The following is a 25,623-nucleotide window of genomic DNA, read 5'->3' as shown; positions in this document are numbered from 1 at the left end:
AAATTTTGCGTAATATGTGAGTAATTGATACACAAATGATTATTTTGTGGGTGATGTACTACTTTAATCAAGATATGAGCTATATTATGTACTTATTCACAGTCTTATGGCCAATTCATAGTCACAATAACACCTTACTAACTCTCAGCTTTTTGGCCACTGGAATAAAAAGCAACATAAGCAGAGACACCTTAAACACAGCTTAAAGCGTAAATGCATGTGTTTTTGTACTAGCAATGTATAATTCCACATTAATAAAAAGGGCATAGAACAGTCAATAAAAATAAACTTAAACAGAAAGTTTGATTCAATAAATATAGTATATAAAGTGTCTGTAGTAAAACACACAGTGTTTTAAATACAAGGGTAAATGCCCTTCAAGCATGATCACATGACTAAAGTGCTTGATGTCTAACACTGAAACTAAAGAGGCAAACTTCAAGATCCCACACTTACCTTGCATCATATCTGGTGTGCCAGACTTGCGTGGGTGGAGACTGCGTTTTGGCAGTCTCTGATTGGTTCTCGTTGAACTTGGTGGAGTGCCAGGAGTGAGGCCTGCTTATGGGTTCGTTCCGCCTGCCGAGAGGGCAAAAAACACAGCCGGGATTAGAGACCTGCCCCTTATGGAAAACAGTACATTGCTGCTAACACACATGAATCTGTGCAACTGAGAGTCACTGCAACAGCTACAAAAACATTTACTTATTGTAAGGCATCTGTACTGAGGCAGTGATTTTAGGTGCATTTTTTTAATTTAAGTCTCTGTTCAAAAACTTTGAACAGTCATCAGTGTTGCAGAAACATACCCTTTAAAGCGATTCTTTCTGTATGGCATGTCAAGAAAATGAACAGAACATAACATAAAATGACATTAAATCAAACATATTTCCTTATCAATAGACACAAAAACTTGTGTATACATGTCACAGGCAGACAGTGTGTTGCATGCTGTACAAATAGGATGAATATCTTTCATCTAATGACATGAACCACAAGACGATCCAAAGAGACACATGCCGATGAGGGCAGATACTAAACCACAGGAGAGGGAGAGTCGCTATGAGAGGAATGAGGGTGATATGATCACTACACAGATGATTAATGTGATTGAGGACACAGGGAGTGGGGAAAAAAGGAGGAACAGGTACTACTGATTATGATGGAGCCACAGAACCGTACCTCATTGAACTTCGCAAAATCTTCGTAAGAAAGCTTCTCGCCACATGCACGTCATTCTCAGAGGGCATTTTCTGAGCTACAATATCCACCATTTTCATATTCCTGGGCAGCAGGGGGGAGGAACACACACACACACACACACTAAGAGCTCATCAACAATTAACTGAACTCACAGCTGAAGAGAAGATTGTGGAAAGTTTGTGCAAACTAAAGCGCTGCAGAAAACTCAGTGTGTAAAAAAGCTCACTAGGACAAAGGTTTTCTAAATCTCTGATCCAGCTGAGTTACAACAGTGTTCAATCTTATGGAGTCTGAAGAAGCGCACGTCTGCTGATATTTGGTGTTATAGCCCCCTCTGCTGGTCATGATGTCACAGTTATTAGTGTCATGTTGAAGTTGAGAAACGGTGAGAACGACCCGAGTGAAACAGTTTCCCTCGTCTCTCATTAGGCTCATTATCTGAACAGTGCGTAGTGCTGAGGTGAGCTGGTGGCGCTCAGACTTTGCCATATGGTCCCCAGAGGGAACGGGAGCCCAGCATGGGGTCGGGGGCTTAGCAGAGCAGAGAATCTCTTACACAATCAGATCAGCCACATCACCCCTCCATCCAAGCTGTCGTCTGCCTCCCAGACAGCCCATATATCAGGGACATCTAGTTCACCTATAGGGATGCAATATAGCCGTCTTTGTGCAATTATTATGCAATTAATATACAGTAGGGATGATTATAGGGAACATTTTATTTAAGTATATATCTTGTACTTGTGTGAAATGGGTCATCATACTAATGTGTTTAGAATGAGTTTATATGGATAAAAGGTATTTTCTCTTTGACTCTAATACTTTTTTTCTTAATTTTATTTTTAATAAGGCTGCATCAATTATTTTCATTATTGGTTAATCTGCCAATTACTTTATCAGTTAATTGATTTGTCAATTAAACATCAGAAAGTAGTGAAACATGCCTTAGGTAAGATGATGTCTTCAGGTGGTATGTTTTGTACAATGAAAACCCTTTAAAATCCTCCAAAATTACTGCATGTATGCAGGTCTTTAAATGTGATTTAAAAAAGTCTAAAAAAGTCTACACTGTTTTTTTTTTTTAGATCTCTTCCATATTTAGTGTCTCTTTCAAACTCTGTGTCATCTAAATTTTAAAAGATGTTGGAGCGCTGTTCGGACAGAGACGGACGGTGTTTTGTGGCGGCCCGTTATTGTATCGTGACGGCAAAGAGACTAAAGTTAGCACAACCACTGAGGTGTTGTGTTTCTGTCGCTGCTGATTGAAGCTGAAGCTGGTAAATAGTCGTGACCACTTCAGTGAAATTTGACGTGGGAGTGAATGCTGATTGTAACCTTTCGTTAAACCTTCCGTTAAATACAAAAGCAAGAAATTCGTTGGTGTTAGTGGGTTTTTGTCCAGTGGGAAAAGAGCTCAACAGCAGAGCTGCACGATATGCAAAAAGAAAAATCATATCGTGATTATTCTGACATATGTTGTGATATGAGTGGCAATTTTTGTGGGACTTTTAGCATTTCATTTTCACTAAAAAAAAAACAAAAAAAAAACAAAACAACAACACAGATACGGTCAAACATGAAAGAATGACCAAAACAGGCCATACTGCAATTTCGATGGTATGTTGATTAATTGTGCAGCGATCACCAGCAAACTAAAAATCCAAAGCTATTCAGTTTATTATCATTTATGACAAAAAGTTATCATATTTTAGAAGAATGAAACCAGCAAATGTTTGGCTGTTTGCTTAAAAAAAATCACTAAAATGATTATTTGATTATAAAAATAGTTGACAATTAATTTTCTGTCTAATCTCTTAATCATTTAAACTCTAAATATTAGCCTCAGTCTGGTAGAGCTGCAACGATTAATCAGTTAGTCATCTATTAAATTAATCAGAAACTACGACACCAACAGAGAGCTGCGTCTGGAGTAGAAGAGAAGTGGTCTGACTTTTTTTTCGTATTGGTGAATCTGGTGATTTTGTTGATTTCTTAATCACTTACTGAGTAAATCAATAAAGACAAATGTGTCAAAAAAATCGCAAAACTACTTTGATTATTGATTAATCATTCTGAGTCTTTTTTTTTAAAGAAATGAAGTAAAAATTCTCTCATTTCAGCTTCTTAAATGTGAATATTTTCTGGTTTCTTCACTCCTCTGTGACAGCAAACTGAATTAATATGGGATGTTGACAATCAAGACGTTTGAGAACATCGTCTTGGATTTTGGGACACGCTAATCACATTTTTCTGACATTTTATAGACCAAACAACTAATCAAATGACAGACAGATAAATCAACACTGAAAACATTGGGTAGCTGCAGCTCATCAGTCTAACATCATGTGTTAAACCTCGGCGACTGCTTTTACTGGGAAGGAACTTTGTTGTACTGGTCAAGAATTTTGGACAAAGCTTTGCTTGGTTACGTTCTCATTGGACTCGGTTTGCCCTACAAAGCCACGAGGTCAGGAGGTCCTGCCCCGTCAGTCACCTTGTCTAAAGGCCTTCAATGATCCGATGACAAGAGAAGAAAACCTGAAAACAAACTCCTGGGCGAAATGAACAACGCGAGCTATAATATTTCCGCCCTACACTCATGTTATAGATCGAGCATTTTCAGACACGGATTTGGTTAAGCTCGATAAAGTGGGACGATACCGCAAAATTAATAGTGGATTAAAGTTAAGGCCTATTTAGAGGACAAAGAAAAGCCAACATGGAGCCCAGTCTTCCTTGTCTCCTCGCAGGCCGTGTTTCTGGGGCACTAGGAGCTAGCCACACATGGCGCCTGCTATTGGCATGCAAATGAAGCTGGTTTTATTAGGCCTATCGTCAGGGCTACAGCTGGGCCAGCACAGATATGCTAGGAAAGTGAATCAGTTGGCTGAAATGGGGGGCAGGGGCAGAGGGAGGCTGTTTTCTGATCGGTTCAGAGCCACATTTCACTTCAGATGTATCCGGTACCAACCGGTCAACATTCAAAAATAAACAGCTAACTTAGGCTTAAAAACCAAACTCCTCAAACACAGTTACAGCCAATTAATTATTAATACTTTAGACTATTTACAGATGATTTTGTTTTACCTTTTAGTCTTTCCCTCAAAGATTAATTTGCATTTGGTTTGGAAATGCTAAGTCTTTCTGATCATGGCTTAACCTACATGATGGACGACCTCATACTGAATGATAAGACAACAATAACAGAGTATTAGGGTCAAAAAGGCCCCGACACGTCCCCCAGTTACTCCCTGACATAACAAGACAAAGGCAGCAGGTGTGACGGCCTTCAAACACAAAAGTTCAAAAGTGATTAAAACATAAAATAATGCTCATTTTGACTCACCAAACATCTGGATGAAGGGATTCAAAATGGACACAGAAGAAATTTGCTATCCGAATGAACATAAATGAGCCTGGAGCTCAGTTTGAGGCCGGTTGCAGCCGTGTGCTGGTCAGGCACCGCATTCCTCAGACACTTCAAAGACGAGCCAAAATAAAGAGACATGCAGGCCGCTGAGCTCTGAGCATCACGGCACAACTCTGATCCCCCGAAAACACACACTGACCAAAAACATAATGTTCAACACAGAGTGGCCATGAGTCAAACTAACTTCTCTGGGCTGAATTAGTTTGGACGGAGGGCAGATTTCCTCCAGGATTACGGGGGTTTTACCCCAGAGAGCGGGGGTGGAGGAGGGCTATTGTCACAGCCAGTCCCCTTGGAGTATTCCTGCACCTTGCCTCGTCTCATTGGCTCTAAGGGGCTAATATGCAAATGACGGGACGAAATGCCGGACTCTTGTCTTCCCATCTCCCCTCTTGTGCGACAGACATGCATTTCTACCATTGCTATGGTAACAGGTTGCTCTCTGGGGCGCAAGGGCACCCTGCTTCCTGAGAGTCTCGGGTAATGAGCAGTATTGCCCAAACAGGGACGTCAGCAACACACATGGCAGATTTACAACTTTAAAACTGTTCATTTAAGGGCATTTTTGTGGTGCTCAGAATTTCAGGTTGTCACTTTTAATCTTTGATTTTATTTTATTGTCTTAATTAAAGAACTTTCGACTTTTTTTTTCTTCTTTTTTTAAAATATGTCCTTCTCTTTGTAAGGCGTCTTTGAGGAAAAGGGCTATGTAAGCCTTAATATTACACTTACTCATATCCCTCTGTGCACAAAATGCACTTTTCAAAATCAAGCTTAAAAGAATGTTATACATTAATATTACTTTTTACTTTCATTTAGTTTATTTTTTTTTACCAACATCAGTCCTAATCACAAATATCAACTATTCATTGATTTTCAGAATATTAACCCTTTAAATACCAGGTTTTTGTCACAATGCCTATGTTTTTGGATGAAACACATAAAAAATGAATTATTTTCAGTACACTTAATGCAAAGTTTTTCACTGTTTGTTTTTTGATAATCACAGCCTGGGATATGTCAATGCAACCCAAGAATAAAATTTCAGGGAAACTTGTCTGCAACACCTTTCTTGTGAAAAACAAAATCTTTGCAATTCTGAAATATAAGTAATCAAAGTACATCTATACATTTACCAGTTTAATTCTACAGATATAATAGCCACATAGTCACACAGTCAGTTAGAGCTGCAGATTTAGATTTAGAGCTTCGGTTTTCATCAAAAATGTGAAATGAATTAATTGGTTTAAGTAATTTTTTTAAAAAATCAAAAGTCTCTTTTTCTAGTTTTTAACTCCTCTCTGACTGTGAACCAAACATTTTTCATCTTCGGCTTTGGGAAACACTAATGGACGTTATTACCATTTCTGACATTTATAAACCAAAAACTACTCGCTTAACTGAGTAAATCTTGACAGATTAATCAACAATGAAAATAACTGTCAGTTGCAACCCTACACAGATTATACTTTTCTTTAGATAACAACCATCCTAAATGGTAAAAATGGGAGAAAACACCGCTGCTTGAGTGACAAACAAGGTTTTTCTTTCTTCTTAACGTGCTCTGGCACACCAACAACAGGTCCGGTGACAGGCAAGAAGATTAGCAAAGAACGGTTGTGACCTAAAGCTGATAGGAAAGCAATAAAATTCACAGTGATTTATTGTGAGGGGAGCAATCAAGCATGCAGTCCAAACAAGGTTCTCATTGTGAGCTGAAGCAAATGTTTGATTATCTTAACAGGTTTAACAAAATCCTCCCAGATAGTATGGATTGTTAACCTCTAATCAGTTTTGATTTGACCGAGGTGTGAGATTTTTCTACTTAAAAAAAAAGTCCAGATGGATGCATTCATTATTGCAAAACATCTGCTGAAATGAGGAGCAGCATCGTGTACAGTGTCGGACAGAGAAATGCGGTTGTATGCATCCAACCTGCACTTAGCAGGTGAGCCGCTGGATGCCATTCGGTCTCTTGGGGTCTGACAAAGGCCCTCTTCAACAGACCCCACAATCAAACCAGTCATGTTTCGGGTGAGAGAGGTGAACCATGAGCAGCCATGTAATGACCGGCACATTCCTGGGCTGAGCGGCATACCAGCTGTCAAGTCTCGGGCTGTCCGCTCTGACCCACAGTCAGAAACACCTGGAGACCTTTAGTCTGAGGGTCCTACCAAGCACTGAAACAGAGCCGAGCGTCTTTAACACCTTCAGTTATTACAGTTCACGTTGTTTTAAGTTTATCAGCGCTGGTATAAATTCACCAACAACCTGTAAATTTCTTTAAACAAGCAGTTTGGCCTCTCTTTAATCTACTGCAACAATATTAAAGGGAAAGTTCTGCATTTTTTTAACCTGGCATTGGTTCTGTTGGTTGATTGTTAGACGTAGGTTGTGATGGCAGTTACGCAGTGAGATTCTCATCCCAAATTTCTGACACTGTCTAAAGATTGTCTTTGATCACACGACTGTGACAATAACCATCGTTAAACCTCTCTCACAGTGTGCATAAAACCACCGTTATAGAGCCATAACCACAGATATCGGCACACTTCTTTCACGTTGGTTACCTTTCATCTGGGACAGCCCAAAATCACAGAGCGTATACTGAAACACTGGAGTGCAAGCCAAGCATCACCAGCAAACAGTGAGGGGATGTAATGACAGACTGCAATGATTAACCGCCCAAACAATCCATTTAAGTGTCAAATGCAACATTACAGCGTGAGCAAACATGCACAAAACAGTCACACGTGCTGTGAGGTGAGAGAAATGTTTATGTAATGTCAGCCGAGACTCTGACTGCAGTTCCCTGAGGCTGAGCTTCCCCGTAAACATCCCTAATTGCTCGTATGTGATGACAAAGTATTTCTCACGTTGCCCAATAACAAAGAAAATGCAAAAGTCAAACATTTCTACACTTACTACCTACATACTGCATGAAATGTAAGTTAACTCAATTGGCTTGACTCCTGACAAAAAGGAGATAAGCAATGAGCAACTTAACAAAAAATGGCCAAAAAATTACAAGAAAATCATCTGAAAACAAACAAAAATGACCATAAAAAGTGCTTACATTAAAAATATTACACATACATATATTTTTCTGTATCACAATTTTAGGTATATAATTATGACAATTAAACGTCTCCAGTTTTCATGATAACTGAATTATTCAACAATTTAATATTTTTTTCGCTTATTTTCAGGTCATTTACTTGTCACTATTAATTTTATTTTATTTTTTTTGCAATTTCCGGTTGCTCATTACCACTTTTCTATGTTTTTAAAAGAAATCCAAACAGTGAAACACATTTTCTCAGGTTTAGAGGTTTTAATGCTATTGAAAAGCGGCTGAATGCAGCACAAGAAAAGTGATGTCCATACAGGTGTTAAAGGGTTAAGAACACTTCTTTATGTCACATCACAGAAAAAAAACATCACAGCTAAAAAGGTAATTTATTTTTCTATGATTACACTCAAATCTTAGAAAAAAAACACTATTTGATTTAAACTCTTCTTCTTTAAGTAGTGATATCTACTTCAGTGACTCCCTGTCAACACACCTTGGCCTTGGAGCAAACCAAAAAGAAACACGGGGGTGCAGTTAAAACAGTAAATCTCTAAACTCGGATTTCCTCGGCTGAGACCCAAACGATTTTAAGAAATCTGCTTATGACAAGAATTCGGTGCACAGCATTCCAAACATACTACATGAGCTTATTTAGAAAAACAAAGACCAGTGAATGTAAGCCTCCGCACTGCAACCCCTGCTGAACGCCGCTGACACTGCGAGTTCAGCCAATGAGCTTTCGGGTATAATTGGATTGTGCACCAAAACTCTGTGCAGGCCGAACTCATCTATCCACATGGATTTATTATTTCTGAAGCTAGAACAAGTAAAAGAGAGGAGAAGCAGGTGCTACTCGAGATGATGTCTCTGCAGATGCAAAATAACAATCGTGACTGTGGTACTTCTTTAACAATGCCAGAAGGGGGAAACAAAATGCTGCACCAAACTTCACGCTGTAAAGTTTAATGATTCACTCTGCTGAGAGCTGCATGAACTGCCTCCAGGTGAGGGAAAGGAAGGCAAACCTCTGCGGGGGGCCTGAAGCAAAAATAAAATCCTACAAACTAGAGAGGTGGACACAATAATGTGAACACCTCGTGGAAACTTCCAAAGAAAACATGGGAGGGATTTTCTGCTCTTCAAAGGCTAACTGCAGTAACTACATTAACACAATGAGAAAAATGGAAAGTATCTGAGCCAAATGTGTTACAGGTAGAAAAGGAGTGATGCACTTATTAAATAGGTATTCATAAAGTAATTTTTATGACTAAAATCCATGACCAATGTTTTCTCTTACAGCCTCCAAACTGCTTTAAAATTGTGGCGACTGCACTCTGCACTCTTACACAGCTGTATAAGTTATGTAAAGCCAACAGAAGTCACTACAATCTTTATAGATTTGTATTTCTTACTAGATTGTATTTCTATTTGTTTCACTTATAGATGTCTGTTTGAAACAGTAAACATTTTAAGTAACCGTCCTTCAGGTCAAGCAGTCTTTTTTTCTTTTTTTTTTTGTTGAACTTCTGGGGACATTTTGCTTTTCAGAAGTGGTGAATCTACAGCCTGCTGCAACATATAAGATATAGTCCTTTTTGCTTTTGTTCTCTATCTAGAATCAACAAAAATATTGCATTTTAATAATATGTCATTAGCGTATTTAGCTCACATGAAGTCAGAGGGCTAACTTGGCTTGTTAACTTTATTTCATGAACAACATATATAACATATATATACGGATAAAATGGAACAAATAATCAAATATTTGTTTAGAGCTTGGCCAGAGTCGGGGAACAGCCCTAATCAGGTTTGACCTAACTGATATTGCTATAGTCGATGTCACAATATCAATTATCTTGTTGTTGGCATCGTCGTTATTTTCACCACCAATCACTACTCGCTGTAAGATGCTCACTGTGGTTTTCCTTGGCCCAATAGAATCCAAAAATTTCAGGACCCCACGCACAGTTACTACATTTACTTTGGTTTGGCTTGGATTTTGTTGCATTTTGCAGTTACTGCTCTATTTGCACCCTGTTTTCAGTTAATTCTGGGTTCAATAGTCCGACATAAATTAACTAGTAACCAACTGGATAACTCCTTTTAAATATTATTTCTGTCTTTATTAGATAGGAGACATTAAGCATGAAAGGGGGAAAGAGAGGGGATGACATGCAGCAAAGGGCCACAGGTTCGAGTTGAACCTGCAGCTGCTGCGGCGAGGACACAGCCTCTGTACTTGGGGCACCTACTCTATCAGGTGAGCTTATGTGTGCTCCCAACTAGATTATTTTTAAGAAGGAAAACACAAAATAATGTGAAATATAAGAGGCCTTGGACACAATTTCTCCTCAGTAACAGTGCTGGGTCAGTGTAGTTCTCTTAATGAACCGTTACAGGGCGGCATTGTTGCTTTAAATTATTTGTGTTTCTGTGAATTCTTGTTGCACTGCTGTCTGTGCTGTTTGTTTCTTAGATCTCAGTAAAGTTTCTTTCAGAGCTGTCCATATACACTTTCATGACACATAAGCTGACCAGAATTCAACTTTAAACTCTCCACATTTAGCCAAATTACAACTGTGGGATTTTACAGTTAGCAAAGCGAAACAATAGCAAACTGGAATGCATGCAAATGAAATGTGTTGATGTGGGATAATTACAGAGTTTAACTGTATGTAGTAGTTACTGTTGGCGAGTTTTAAACAAATTTTGCATAAAAGGTGCAATTAAAGCTCAGCTCACACCCTGGTTCTGTTTTTATTTTCAAAGGGATGGAGAAGGTGATATTTAAAATGTAAAACTATCTGTATGTTTAGCAGGTTTCCTCAGTCGACGCACTGGAGTTGAGGCAAAGAGTGCAGCAGTTTTGTCGAGGCATGTGCAAAGAGGTCGAGATGGTTTCCCACAGATAACCACACCTTTCTGTTGTCTATGTGACATGCGTCTCTCTCCTGAATGACACTGCACCAACAGTCTCACATTAGTCACTGCATGCAAAATACCTGAGTCGCTGCATCAAGCTCCTCCCTCATGCTATCTGTAAAGAGACCACACCTGTAGACAGGAGCAGGTTCTGACAGCTTCCTGATCCTCGTTCAACTATCCTACATTATCCCTGAGATAAAAAGAAAGGTGTTTCACGGCTGACACCCACATGCTCGGGCACAGATTAAGCTGTAGTCAAACATCAGAGCTCCATGTGGGTACAGATGTGGAATGCTTCACTGTAAAACATCTCCAAACCCCAAACAGCAGCTTTCTGCACAGCATGTCAACCAAAAAAGAACAAGAAACGGGGCTGCATTTGAAGCTCTGCTTTACTGTTCTCTAAATCAAACACACTTGTTATTGTGGTCTTAGAAAATGACTGACTGGAGATGCTTTTTGAGTCCGAGCAAACTAAATTCTTTAACATAGACAAGCAGGAGGAAGAAGGAGTCCCCTGGGATTAAAAGTCTGTAAAATGCAGCATACACAATAAGACTTGTCCTTGTAAGGAAATGTCTTTCTCCAAAAGCAAAAATACCGAAATAACAATACCCAGATCCTTTAGTTAGGACTTCTGCTCCTCCTCTGTTCACTCTGCACAGTATTTATTCCCTATTTTCGCCCTGTTTCAAAGGAAAAATACATGTGGCTGCCACAAAATCATATAAAAACTGAGACACAAGCAAGTAATTAGCCATGATACAAGACACTGTAAATATTTAGTGATATTTATACTGCTTGGGGGTCAGTTAATTTACTGTTTATTTTCTCTTTTTCTAACAAAGATAAAATCAGACAGGAAATTTCACAAAACTGCACTTGAGTTAATTCACAAAAAATTGTGCATCTTGTGCAGCCACTAAACAGACAAAAAAAGACCAAAAACAAACTGCATAACTCTCGAAGCCCCTGCAGAGAATAAATGCATGCCCTCTTGCGCTACCGTGCAAATAGCATCTATGTGCTCCTGTGCTATGTGCACGTGCATACATTCAGTGCAAAATTGGTCCCTTTCTATGCAAGTGAGCCTCATACAACCACGTGCAGTTTCTGTGAAATTATTAGTCTTTATAAATGCGCCTCACTTACCACCAACTTTCTAAAGGACGTCACGCCCAAACTCAGTGATCATGGCAGCGGTTATTATTATTATTATAGTTAGACGAAAGCATTTTCACGCATGAGCAGATATTTCTGAGGAGAATATCACTCTTTGATTTAACTGAGACAAAATATTCGCAGGTGAAGGTTGCCACATGGATAATTGAAATCAGATGCAAAAAGGGAAAATTGCACTCAGCTGTAAAACTTTATGGGCGTGTTTGTGGTGTAATATCATTAGCGCAATATTTTTCATGAATCAGACCTTTAGACGGGCAGATAGCGGTTATAAGTGATGTACAATCACAGTGCCCATAATCCATTCTTTGTGAATTTATCCAAGTTGCACATTTATGAGGTAAACTTAGCTCAAACTTGTGTCAGAGGTGTTGATGAAACTGTATGATCACTTTGAAGGATGTTGTGACGTTGAACTTTAATCCATCCACAGAGAGGTGTTTCTGATATTTAGCTGTACCGACTGTCAGTGTGATTCGACTTAATTCAACAGCACCAGAAACTATATCCTCCAAAATGACCACACAAATATTTCAACAAAAACTGATCATTATAACCTTATTGAAATGATTTATTGGATTTGTGTTCTATTAGAGTGCATTAGTTTCTAATAGGTTTATCTATTAAACTGACAGCTGAGTGCATATCCAATTTATCTGCATTATTATATGCATGTTGGTGCAATAGTAAACATATTAGATCAATTTGCACAAACCATGCATTGGAGATAGGTGCTCTGAAAATAGAAACACACACCTCTCCTGCTCACACAACCACACTAGCAAAATGTGACCAAATAGTGATGGTCTGGAGCTCTGCAAAAGCCCTGCTTTGTATGTGTGTGAGAGAGAGTGTGTGTGTGATGCAGAGCATTAGGAGAGAGTACTGCACGTAGTAGAAGCAGCAATACATCAAGTTTATTTGATATATCGCCCACCCCTAACTGTACATGGCCTCTTTTGACTAAATGAATAAATGATATTCTGTTATCCTTTGTTATATGCCAAATATCTGTCAACAAAATTATTTCTAGCTGGGACCAGCAGTTCTATAGTTCGCTGTGTCAGTTTATGGTTGGTTGTTGAGTCCACAACATTTTCTAACATTGGCAGGAAGTTCTGTGTGTTTCTGCAGGATGCTGTCGCTTATAGTAAGAAGCAGCTTGAGAAGATAAGTGTTCAGGGCATTTAAGTTATTCCTGCAACAACACAAGTAATCAAAAGACACAAATTGTTACAGACAGTAATGCATCCTTGTTTCCAGATCCTATAACAGACATGTCTACTGAGAATAAAAAAACAATGAGTGAGACTCACAGCCACGTCCTTGTAGAGAGATAAATGGTGAATGGACTTCCTTGTACGGTAGGATTTGCTCTGGGCTTACGTTATGATATGATACAATACAGACAGAAACTCGGACGACAAAGACAGACAATGGGGCCAGTGTTTCACACACAACAAGGTCATTTGTAAGAAGGCCTCCAGGACTCAGTTGACAAATGATTCATCAGTTAAACAAGATATGAATACTTAACAATACCTCGGAGTCAATAAGTCACAGCGACTGGCCTGTGGCAGAAAGAGTGAATGTAATCATTTATTGTGGGCTTGCTGTTTGTCAGCAGTCACTGAAAAAGAACAAGATGTGTGGTGAAAGTGTTGTAAAGAAAACAATGCAAACTACAGCAGAAATGCCTTATCACAGAGGGTGTGAGGCCCAGCTGACTGATAACAAAATCTCAGTGCCAGGTAGTCTCATTTGCATCATAACTTCCCCTTCTTTGTCCTTCCCACACCCGCCTGCGTGGGATCTAACAGAGAAAATTATGTCACCTACAGCTTCTCTTCCTTCTTTAACCACGAAAAAATGTCACAAACCGCGACCTCCTGAGAACTTGAACCTGGCAAAACAGGACCAGCCAGCTACAAAGAGCTCAACAGCAACAGCTCAGAAATCCCAGAAAGTGCAACTCATCTAAACACACACTACGCAGACAAACAGCTGCAAGAGCCAGGATCCTCTCTCTCCACTCCTCCATCACCTTGGTTTGTTGGAAATGTTACCATAGTGACCTGTTAAGCTGAGGGGGAGGGTGGTGCACTTGTGACAGCAGCAGATGTAGGAGGAGAGGAGAGCAGGATTGGTTACCTACCTCTTCACCACCAGACTAAGGGTCTTGTGGGAGCCTTTGACGAGGCAGATCGCCTCCTGTCTGTAGCCACTCAGGGGAATCTCGTTGATGTTGACAAGCTCGTCTCCCACCTGGAGACTCACAGCTGCTGCCTTGCTGCCCTCCTCCACCTGGAACACAAACAGCAGATGGAAAACTGAGAATTAAACACACTATTTTCTAGCTGCTAACAGCACTTTTTGACCCAAACAGCTGACCGGCGGCACATGAGAGCCAAAAGAAAAGGCTGTGTGACGGTGAGGTAAAGTGGTGAAAATACTCTAAATACAGCGTCCACTTAGACTGATACTGATTTTTTAGGCAGGTCTTTTTTAAAGTGGATAAAACACATTTTGATATTAACCCCTGTGGGATACGCCTGTTTCTTTCTACAAACCAGGAGCACGCTGACTGCCAGCTACTGTATGCAACACACTGACTATAAGTGTCTCATACAGCACCACCTCTAAAGTCCCGAACTATTCCTTTAACCGTTTATTTTGCTTGGTCTAAAAGTTTGCAATCACTTGCAGCCCTTGCCCCTCTCATCCATCAATCTGATCAGTTTTGAACAGATCAACAGATTAATTATCCACCATGCAAATCACAAACTGCTGCTGAGGAAAAAAAGAAATTACGGAGAGCTCCGTCTGTGCTGCGTTCACAGACTTGCAAAAATGTCTGAATTTACAGAGGGGACACAGAATGGTACAAAAGGACACATGCATTTAGAAGAAAACAAAAAAGAAAGTTTGCTGTATCCCCCAGTTTTCTGTTTAAATTAATGACAGGAAAATGACGTGTGCAATCTTTGGTTAAAAGGATTACATCAGTTTTTTTTGTGCCAAATCCAAAAACAAGTGAAAATACCTGAAAATATTTTTATCTCTGATTTATGGTTGATAACGCTGTGGTTAAGGTCTGGTTTGGTTTAGGCACAGGGAGCACTTGGTCAAGTTAAGGGAAAACGTAATAGCCAGTCAGTCAGTCATTTTCTGTAACCGCTTGTCCTCGCAAGGGTCGCGGGGGGGCTGGAGCCAATCCCAGCAGTCATCGGGCGGAAGGCGGGGTACACCCTGGACAGTTTTCCAGACCATCGCAGGGCCGACACATAGAGACAGACAACCATACACGCACACAGTCACACCTAAGGGCAATTTAGAGTCACCAATCAACCTGAGCTGCATGTCTTTGGACTGTGGGAGGAAGCCGGAGACCCCGGAGAGAACCCATGCAGACACGGGTAGAACATGCAAACTTCGCACAGAAGGGCCCCCGCCCGGACCAAACCCTGGTCCAACCGGGATTTGAACCAAGGACCCTCTTGCTGTGAGGCAACAGTGCTAACCACAAAGCCACCGTGCCGCCCGAAAATGTAATAGTTTTAAATTAAAATAAACATGAAATCTTGCTGGATTTTTGCAAATCTGGGGTTTCCAACTACATACAAGCCACAAACACTGCTCTGCCTTTCTGTTTGAACTCCTTAGATAGGAGGATGACTTCTCTGCTGCGGACATCAGAGGAAACTAGATTACATCAAACTGTCAACATTAAGCTCTGCTACTGGAATGAAGATGCTGCCGTGATGTGACAGCAATAGATAAAGGATTGTTCCTTTAATGCACATTGTGTTAAATATTTGCATACATCAGAAAAGTCAGTGGTGCAAAGAGAATATACAGTTTATAACTGGGTGCCAAAAGACTCCTTATGTCCAAGAGGCTCCCACCACAGTGTTGAGAAAGAGATTAAGTAACCTCAAGCGACCTGACCTTGGTGCTACTTACTGCTTCTCAGTGCTTTAAAACCTCTGATAAGAAACCCCCAATGTTTACTGTGAGGTTTTAAAGCCTATTGTGGGGCAGATTCTGCTAATGTGACCTTAAACCGAAACTTTTGTGCTTCGTTTTAAAGCTCGTAATATTTGGAAAACGTTTTTGTCAGTGCGGGAAACCATTTATGAAAGAAAAACCTGCTGTATATTGAAATTGTGTGGTTCTCAATTGGTGCAGCCACGGAGTCCAGGTTTCTCCTTAGTCATAAGTTCAAGGGCTACACATTAGCCAAATTAAGAGATATTTATTGCAATGTTATTGCAATTACAGTGTGGTCCATTCAGAATGGACCTGCAAACCCAGTATAGTTAACAACACACCATCATAAACTTAAAAGGGAAAGTTCACCCTCTAAATCAATCATACATATTTTTCTGCTTACATGTAGTGCTATTTATTAGTTTGTTTTGGTGTGAGATGACGAGTGTTGGAGGTATTGGCCGATGATGATGAGCGGGTCAGGGTTTTTTTAAAAAAACTCAGCCCAACTTGGCCCATTATTTGAGCCAATTCAACCTGCCTGACCCATAAAAATAGCATTAATCAATGACTCAAACGGCGAACCTGAAAACCAGAGCTGTACGTTTCTGGTGATGATGACCTTTAAAAAGTACAAATGAAGCAAAGACAGCAAGTACTCACCCATCTTTAAAGTGAATACATCTGCCTTTGATCTCAAGCGCACAGCTGATAACATACGTGGTTTGTTTATATGAGCGCACAGCTGAAGGTAGGCTTACAGTGGTTTGTTTACATGATGTTACAGAAGAGCTTATTTAACAGATTCAGTGTGGACAGAGAGGCACTTACTTGCTGGCAGATGTGGTGTTAGATCTTTATATTTGTATAAGGACTAATTTTTACTGGACATTATGACTGGAGTAATTTAAATATGCCTGACTTCAACAGAATCCTGTGATTTTCCAGTACAAGAATGGAAAGCAATGTAGATCCAGGTCTCAGAGGGTTAATTAAGATTAAAAACTATTTCTAGCAATGATTAATTCCATTTTTAAAGCAGTTTAGTTATAAAAACCAAGTGCAACACAACTACAACGAAAAATGCTTACAGGATATGAGAAATGCACCAGCCAGTATTCTCTTGTTGATGCTGTTAATATATTTTACAGGGTAACGGTGACAGAAGAAACACACTGTTTAGCAAAGTTAACAGCAGCAGGCCCGTGTCTAAAGACATGGATCAAAGGCTATAAAAATACTTCAAAAAGCTGCTGTCCAAGCCAGTGGCATGATGTAAAAACAAACTGTATTGTATTTGTTTGAGGGCAGACACCTGGAATAACACATCTGTCAAAGGGAAGTACAGTTAACTCGACAAAGTTCACTGCAGTCAGCAACTGCTAGTGTCTGTACATCCCATCAGACCTACTGCATGTAAGATATTAAACTGACAGAACCGCAGCTACGGCGCAGGTCTCTGAGGTGTTAAGGTCAGAGCTGTCCTCACGCTGACGCAGAAGGTCTGATACGAGAGGCGCAAGACGGCACGGCTCAGCGTGGAAAGAAAAGCAGCGAGAACTGGTGTGGCAGCTGGCACATTAACACACAAAAGCCGAGCTCTGCAGCTGATTATCAGTTCTCCACTCAACCTGTGAGAGGGGGGCCGTATGACTCAACCGCATAAGTATGTGTACATTTACAGACCATTACGTCTTATATGGCCTTCATCCTCAGCTCAGAAAACCAGAGCCAAGATAACTTGAACCAAAGCCCCTTTTCATTTTTCTATAATACCAGTGTTAAGGCAGGGTTAAGGCAGGGCAGGCTGAGGGGTTTTATGAAGGCTGGCGGGGTTCCTGAGCTGGTCCCAATATGGTAATGTATCTCGAAGACTGACTGATGTGTTTACAGTTGGTTACCATGTTTAAAATGGACACAAAACACCCCAGTTTTACTGTGGCACACAAGAACCAAACGCACATCACGTTCAGGTCGACTGTTGTCTTTCACAGGGGTAAATTAGCGGTCATGGGTTATGCAACATAGAAATAGAGTCTTTGAGGTGATATCTTTTTCCTGACCCGATTGTGGCGCTCAAAATAGGTCACAAATATGAAGTAAAAAGTGCATTTGTTGGGGACTATTTTCAGTTGTGGATGAATGCTTTAATCTGAAAATGCTGTAGTATTTGACACAGGACAGTTTATGTTGGACTGATTTAAAGGAACAGTTTAGCCCAAAATCAAGAATATATATTTTCCTCTTACCTGCAGTGCTAAGTATCAGTCTACATCGTTTTGGTGTGAGCTGCAGAGTGTTTGAGATATCGGTTGTAGAAACGTCTACTTTCCCTTCAATTTAATGGACCTAGCACTGGCACTTAGTTTGCGGTCCTCCAAGTGCAAAAGAAAAAAAAAAAAATACTAGTAATAACAATTAAATAAAATTTGAAAATTGAAAAAAAAAATCTTTTTGAAAAAATAGAAAAAAAGTTTGAAAAACTGAAAGAAAAAAATATTTAAAAAACCCCATTTCAACAGCAAGGTCTCTTTCTATAAATATTCACCTGATTTCTCAAGATAATATCTGATGTAGGAACGATTCTTCTTTGTTTTGTATCAGCACACAGAGGGAACAGCTCTTGCTTGTGACAGCACAACGTAAACATTAATAGCGTCCTCCTCGGCTGAACTGAAATGTTTGCTAGCTCATTGGTGCTAGCAAGCTAGCAGTAGATGCACACTTCCTCCTGCACGGTGATATAGCTGCCGGCTGCAGCTCAGTAGAAAGAAAATAGTTCCTGATATGGTAACGGGGGTAGTTTGGTTGAAAGAAAATAGTTCCAACATAAAACTGCACACAACAAGGTCTGTAGATTATCTTGAGTAACCGCGTCATAATTTCTCAAAAAAGACATTGTTGTTAAATTTTTCCAATATATAATTATTTCTTATTTATTTTTTTGGCGCTTTGAGCTCCACAAGCAGAGTGCCCTCTAGTACAGTTAGACTGGACAGACGTCAGACATCTCCAACACTCGGCAACTCACACCAAAGTACACTTGACTGATTACTAGCACTACAGGTATGAGGAAAAATAAAAAATAAGCATTTCTGAACAAATATAGAGCTCTATGGCACAGAGGAAAAAGAAATATAACTGCAAACAACACTAGTTAATATGATGCATTCATTGTTGGTTTTGGACTTTTCATGGAATTTGTTGCCACTAAGAAAATATAGAATATCAAACTTACATTTAAAGCCTCTTGGTGATGTTAAAATATTATATTTGATCAGTTTTCAGGTTTTAAAATACTCGGAGATGGACAAAGTTTGCAAACTTCAGAACATTTGGGAACGTTTGGTATCAAGCTGTTGTACAAAATCTTGCCTAAAACAAGTTTGATTACATAAAGACAGTAGCTCAGACTAAGCAGATAGGAATGAACTTTTGCTCCAAAGATCAGATCAACACAAGCTCAAGAGAACAAAGGAGAGAATATTAACTAAAATGATTAATGCAGCCAAGAAAAGACTTGCATTAATCACATTTATCCAGGCCAATCAAGGTCAGTCCAAAAAAGTGACGACAAAACAGTACTAACTGTTTTCTACCAGTTGTTGTGCATACGGTACACAAAAACAAATTCTGTATTTTAAGGTCAACAACTTGCCAGGAATCTGTGTGATAGCTTCAAACTACACATTAGTCTGGCTTTCATCCAAAACAATACAGCTCCACAATAATACATTATTTTAACAGTGTAAATAAAAACAACAGTGTCGAGTAGTAGCAGAAAAAGGACAAATAAAGGAGCCGTTTACACAACGTCAAGGCAGGAGGTTCATAGTGTGTTTCCAAACATTTCTCACTAAAGCAGCCCAATCATTGTGAGCCATACTGCGTCCTTTGTTTACCATCTTCCTCCAGGCCATAATCAGCCAAACTCCAGCCATCCTGGATGCCTGAATATCCTCAAAAATAGCCTCATGTCTCTGCGGGACATGAGGGGAAGGATGTGGTGGTGAGGAGGGTAAGGAATGTGTCTTTTCTGCTGACAGATGTCCTGTGCAGCGAGCTGACGGGGCACTGAACCGAGACCTCCTGTGTGGTTTTAGGCAATGCCTGCACACATCATTACATTACGACGTTTACTGCTGTTTGACAAGATGTCAGCAACCACAGAAACAAACTCACTCATATTTGACCTTTGCTCAACTTTTTTTAATAGTTATTAGTTTAACCTGTCAGTAAGCAGAGCTGTTTTAATCATCTTTGCCTTTTGATTCACTAAATCAAGCAATAACCATGTTAGCCTGAGCATGTTTGTAACCATAACAACCCTTAAACTGTTTTTATGCTTGCATGAGGTGGTATTTCAGGTGATTCAAAAAAAGCCATTTTCGTAAAACTGTAATGTAAACACTTTTTGGGCTTTTATAGGTCACATGATGTAGGAGCTGGCTACCTCATGATAAACTAAAAACCTTCATATCTTTTTAGTCTGGCTTTTATGATGTGTCTTACTATTTTATAGTTTTCTGTTTTTATTTAATCTATTTTTTAAGATCAATTTTTTAAAGGATCCATTTATTTCTTATTTCATCTGTTTTTCTTGTTTTTGTTTCTTCAATCAAACCGTTTAGCACTTTGACTTGCATTTGATTTGTTTCAGAGATGCTATATAAATAAAATTTTAATGATTGATTGACTGATGATGCAGCTACAAGAGGTGTTATTCCATCGCATAACTCTTCAAAAGTTGAGCGGACAATCGGGAAGTTTTGAATCTTCAATTCCTCTGTAAAATTGTGGACGGTCAGCTCCCAGAAATCCCTCATACGTGGCTGCTCCCACGTATAAGGGGTTCACCTTTCCATTACCGCTCGCATAACACACGTGCGTCGCCTTCGATCTGGAATACTGACGTCTTGTGCGGTGGCTGCAATAGAAATAAACCTGCTGATGTTTCCATCACTGTGCTTCTTGGAATGATATTGCGAGAGTAAAAGTCGCATAACATCACTCAATGGAAATGCAGTCATCTCGCCACTGTGTTTTAGCGACATTTTGAAAATATCGCTTAAGTTTTGTGCAAATCTGGAATGGAAACCTGCCTTGTGAGACACTGAAAAACGAACAGTCATACACACGACAGTGTTCCTCTGTTTCTTAAATTTCAAACAGTTACTATTATAACAGTGTACAAAAATGCTAGAGTATTAAGGTTAGGCTGAGGGATATTTACAGTATTATGTTACACACTGACTCAGTCGATCTTCTCTGCCTACATAATAATAATTCTATATTCCTTCCTACCAACAAAAACCCGACTTCCAAAAATAGAAAACTATGTGATTCTTTTTTTCTCCTTTGAGCCATAATTCACTATGAATCATCTTTGCTCCAGAAGTTGAGCAATCCTAAAACGGTCAAATTGAGCCCACAATGTTGTCACACAAAGGATCATCTAATTGGTAAAACCTGTTTACCTGCAGGAGATTTATCCCAGCATGTAGGAACAGAGACATTTTTGCACTATGACTGGCACTGATGCTTTAAGAGCCATCAACATTTTCTTCCATATAAAACGTGATCCTGGCACAGGAAATGTATGCATGAGGTACGTGCCCAGCTGTGTCGTGTAAAACAGGATTATATAAGTTTATCGAGACTAAGGACTTTAAGTCCGTGAAGACCTTCAGTATAACCTGAGCTATGAGAGGAATGTTAAGAATTTTAATTAGATCCAGGATCATTTTTTTCTTTAAACCAATACTCGAAACCTCTCATCAAACTGTGGGCCCTTTTTATTATTATTTCAGCAACTGGAGAGAATGGACATACAGTGAGAGAACAGCCAATAAAAATAATACATTTAATCTCTCTTCAACACTGTGTTTCTCAGGTTTTTACATAAAACCTGCCAAAACCAGAGAACTCAATGTTCAGTACTCACTAAAACAGAGAGACATAAAAAATAATAATACGATGTAATACAGGAAAAAACATCAATGCCAAGTAGGGATTTCACATAAAATGATGTACCAAGTTTTTACTGTGGTATCAAATTCTAGCATCTTGGAATTTCATTTCATTTCAGGTATTTGTATCAACTACTTAATTTCTGGTATCGTCATGTCTAATGCCAAATGGACACTTATGATTGCTAAAGAGGTGTGTAATTAGACAAAGTGAAATGGACTGTGGCTGAAGTGTAGGTAGCTGTAGGAAACCTAACACTGCTGTTGTATAATGTTGTGGAACTGATTTAAACATTTTGAAAAAGTGTTTTCTTACATTTTTTTCAACAAGAAACTGTGAAATACAAAATGGTCATATTTTCTTTAACCTTGAAGGACCAGATTTGATCTGCAGCCCTACCTGAGGTTGCAACAGTGTACCAGTTTCCAGATATACTGTGGTGTGAATATCAACAGTTATCACACTGTGCAAATTTACTTATCCACAGTATTTCTTTTTAAAATGGATGAAAAATGTCACTAGGGAGACTTTTTACACATAATTTCATTTAACAAATGACTTCATGTTTCAATAATAAAGCATTTGTTTATCCAAAAAATCCTTATTTTTTTTATTCCTTTAATAGTCATTGTAACTGATGATAGAAGTAATTCTGTAATACCATAATACTGCAATACTTTCTGAGATGGTTATTGTACCATCAAACTTTCATAATGCAACCCTTGTCCTACCTGTTCAGGCAGGACAGAACTGCACTCACAGAGAGCAGGATATAGAGCACATATGGGTACAAGAACAGCCAGAAACATGAACTGAAATCTCCACAAACACTGGGCAGATAAAAAATAAACTGCATCAGGTAGTACATACAGCCTAACATGCATACTTTGTCTTTCGTATGTCCACATATTTTTGTCAGAGTTAGACAAATGTTGGAAAGGGCTCAAACATTTCTTGAAGTATTTAGCAGATAAGGTTGTTATTTTGTGAGGGAAATAGTTGGTTTGTTTTTTCTAGATAACAAAAATAACTCAATGAATCTTTGTAAATCAATGGCTATACTCTGAGAGCCACTCCGAAAGAGCACAAATCACTAATCCTCACTTAATTTATCCCATCGTGCCATTCCAGCGGGCTTCAGGCTGTCACAGATAATTCACCACATTTAGAAAATCAAACAAAGCTCCTACATTCCTCCCCTGCTCCTGGTACCCTCCGAACTGAAATTCAACCTAGCAAAAAAAAAAAAAAAGAAAGCAAAGGTCCAGGTGGGATCTAATAACACACACCGTGGCTGAAGTGACAGCAAACTCAAATCTGACAAACATGCGTTAAGTCCAGTCCATGACCAATTTACTTTATGAGATTATGGAGGGAAGTCTTTGAGTGCCAGGCAGGAAAACAATTAAAAAATATCTTCTCTGATTATAAAGGTGAAAAGTTTAGAGTTCTCAAAAAGTTTTTACCATCAGGTGCAAACAGGTCCAGTTTCGTTGGTCCTTGGATGCGGCGTTCAGTGACAAAACATTAACAATGAAATGCAGTCAATGTCAAACTGCAGACTGCTGTCCAACTGGGCAACGGTTCACGCCACGCAATTCACCAATGTGACCTCGCCATTTAATCTACAGCTTAAAGACTTAAAATGGTCAGAATTCTTGTCATTTGAATTACTTGCTGGTAAAACCGATGGTAATGGGGCGAAGGCGGTCCTAAATGTGTCACTCTAAGCCCGTGTGGTGCCTGAGATCCTGAGTTTCGGCCATCCAAGTTGGACTTTAGACCTCTTCTGGGTCGATACAGAAACAACGGATGAAAATCAAGCAGGGACGCAGCTCCTGACAAACAGGTGCTGGTATTTTACCGTGCCAAATTAACTAGCAAGGCCTTCTGTAGTAAATGATTACACAGCCAACAGAGGAGTGAGGTTACAGCGTGATTTCAGAGCTGATTGGGCTGCACCGAGTTTCGGCACTCTCACTGTATGCAAACTGTGGCTCGAATCAGCTGTTTAACAAAGTTATGACATACAAGGATTGCAGGCTACAGTGCATGCTCTGCTGAATGTGTTTCGAAGCACTTTACAAAACATTCAGCCAAAAGACGCCAAATGATCGCAGCTCCGACTGATGAAAGACTGCACAGATCACACTTAAAGGAAGCGGTTAACACTCTTTCCACAGAGGAGCTACATGTCCAAACGTACAGATGGATTTCAAAGGTGAACTGTTGCACTGAAACAAGACTTTACAGCCATGCTAGTGGCCCTCCGAGGCTGTATTTAGGCACAGCGGTGCTTAGAGCTACATGCTACCGTCAACACGCTAATACGCTCACAGGGACGTTTCTACGACGCTGATGTTTAAAGAATTTTCCTTGAAAACAACAGAAAGACTCATACAAACGTAATCTCTCTCAATCATCACTCATGACCCACTAAAGGTGGGCAGATTTCGGGGGTTGTTTTGGGGATTGTTGTGCCTGAAATTGCCTACCAGTGGCAATGTTTACTTCAATGCTCGTTTTGGTTGTTTCTGTAAAACTTCACCTTAGTGAGTTTGTAACTCGCCGAAAGTCCATTTGGTTTTTCAGAACTTTATACAGAAGTTAGCTTCTTCTTTTCTTATTTTGTGTCTATGGGTGGAAAGCTGCGAATTATTTTATGTCAGTAGGGTCATCATAAATTCTACACTCTTGATTGATGTTGACATTTTTAATTGGAACTGGCAATTACAAGAAAATGATGGGATTTTGATCAGCCCTCAAAAGTCAGTAAAAGGGCATTTCTGCCAACAGCTTAAGTTCTTCCCTCCAAACAGCAAACTTGCACACTACACCTCAACTCTCAGCTGCATTTGAGATAAAACAAGTCTTTTGGTAGTATCTACCTTGGTGATGAGCAGAGGTTCTCGATGCTCCAGCCCCCCTCTGAGCGTAAATCCCCACGGTGCTCCCCCTGACAGATATACATCCACCAGCTTCCAGCCCTCGCCATCTCTGCTCCTCTGATCCAGATCTGCTGATTTCTGCCTCACATGCCAGCGGCTCTCTGCTTCTGTGTAATGTGCATCATGTTTGTACCCCTCAGCATCCATGGCAGTGCTGTAAAGTAAAAGAAAACAAAAAGACAGCGTGAAAACATGTGAAGACACAAAATTATAACAAGCATTTAATGTAAAACATGTTCTATGTACTAAAAAAAGCTCAATCTTTTCATAAAATACTGTCAGGAACATAATCTGTTAACACGTTCTGTTAAAGTTGTTTGCTGACGACACTCTGCTGGAAATATCTTTGAAAGCAGCCTTGCAAGAGCAGATATCTACATCTACAGATCTGTACTGGTGCTAAAAAAACACAAACAAACAAACAAACAAACAAATGACCACCATCTTGGCATTGCTACAGTTGTTGATTTTCAGTTCCAGATATGATCAAGATTTTACTGATCACTTTCACGGCTCATCACGGTCTGGCCACATGTTACACCGCTGATCTCTTAAGCCTTCCTGAACCTGAGCGTGACCTGAAAACACTCCCGACTGCTCTACAATCTACGCTAAAGCTCACAGAGCATTTGTCAGGGCCTGGAGAGGCTGCCTGGAAGATAAGGAAATGTTGGTCAGGTCATCATCCTAAATAAGAATTGGTTCTCAACTGACTTATTTGATGAGATAACAATAAAATAATCAAATAAATATATAATGACAAAAAATGCTAAACTGTAAATATGTTCTGTGAATCCCTTTGTCTTAATACATTGGGTGTTTTCGTTAAAGGTGACCTTGTTTTGGTTATTTTTTGAATTTGTACGCATTTGCTTCATTTCCCTGCACAGGTTTCCCCACAC

At 39.6% G+C, this 25,623-nt stretch overlaps 1 protein-coding gene across 5 annotated transcripts in view; it reads right to left on the bottom strand.

Moving 5' to 3' along the window:
- shroom2a (shroom family member 2a) overlaps positions 1-25,623 on the bottom strand; it is a 46,284-nt gene that overhangs the window by 18,021 nt on the left and 2,640 nt on the right. The window contains exons 2-6 of one of the 5 annotated variants that reach the window (XM_088078025.1): positions 24,662-24,875; positions 13,969-14,117; positions 1,183-1,284; positions 810-827; positions 457-579 (exon numbers count right to left, since the gene is read on the bottom strand). In XM_088078025.1, the coding sequence (XP_087934151.1) occupies positions 457-579; positions 810-827; positions 1,183-1,284; positions 13,969-14,117; positions 24,662-24,868 (599 nt within the window). In that variant the 5' untranslated portion in view covers positions 24,869-24,875. Of the gene's footprint in view, positions 1-456; positions 580-809; positions 828-1,182; positions 1,285-4,549; positions 6,482-13,968; positions 14,118-24,661; positions 24,876-25,623 lie in introns of those variants that run through there. The other 4 variants (XM_088078026.1, XM_042483646.2, XM_088078028.1 and 1 more) reach the window with 4 other exon arrangements.

This window comes from Plectropomus leopardus, chromosome 5 (genome assembly GCF_026936395.1).
Source record: "Plectropomus leopardus strain MGB_pleo_1.0 chromosome 5, ASM2693639v1, whole genome shotgun sequence".
Lineage (NCBI taxonomy): Eukaryota > Metazoa > Chordata > Actinopteri > Perciformes > Serranidae > Plectropomus > Plectropomus leopardus.
The sequence above is the reverse complement of the archived record's forward strand: the minus strand, read 5'-3'. Positions and strand labels throughout refer to the sequence as shown.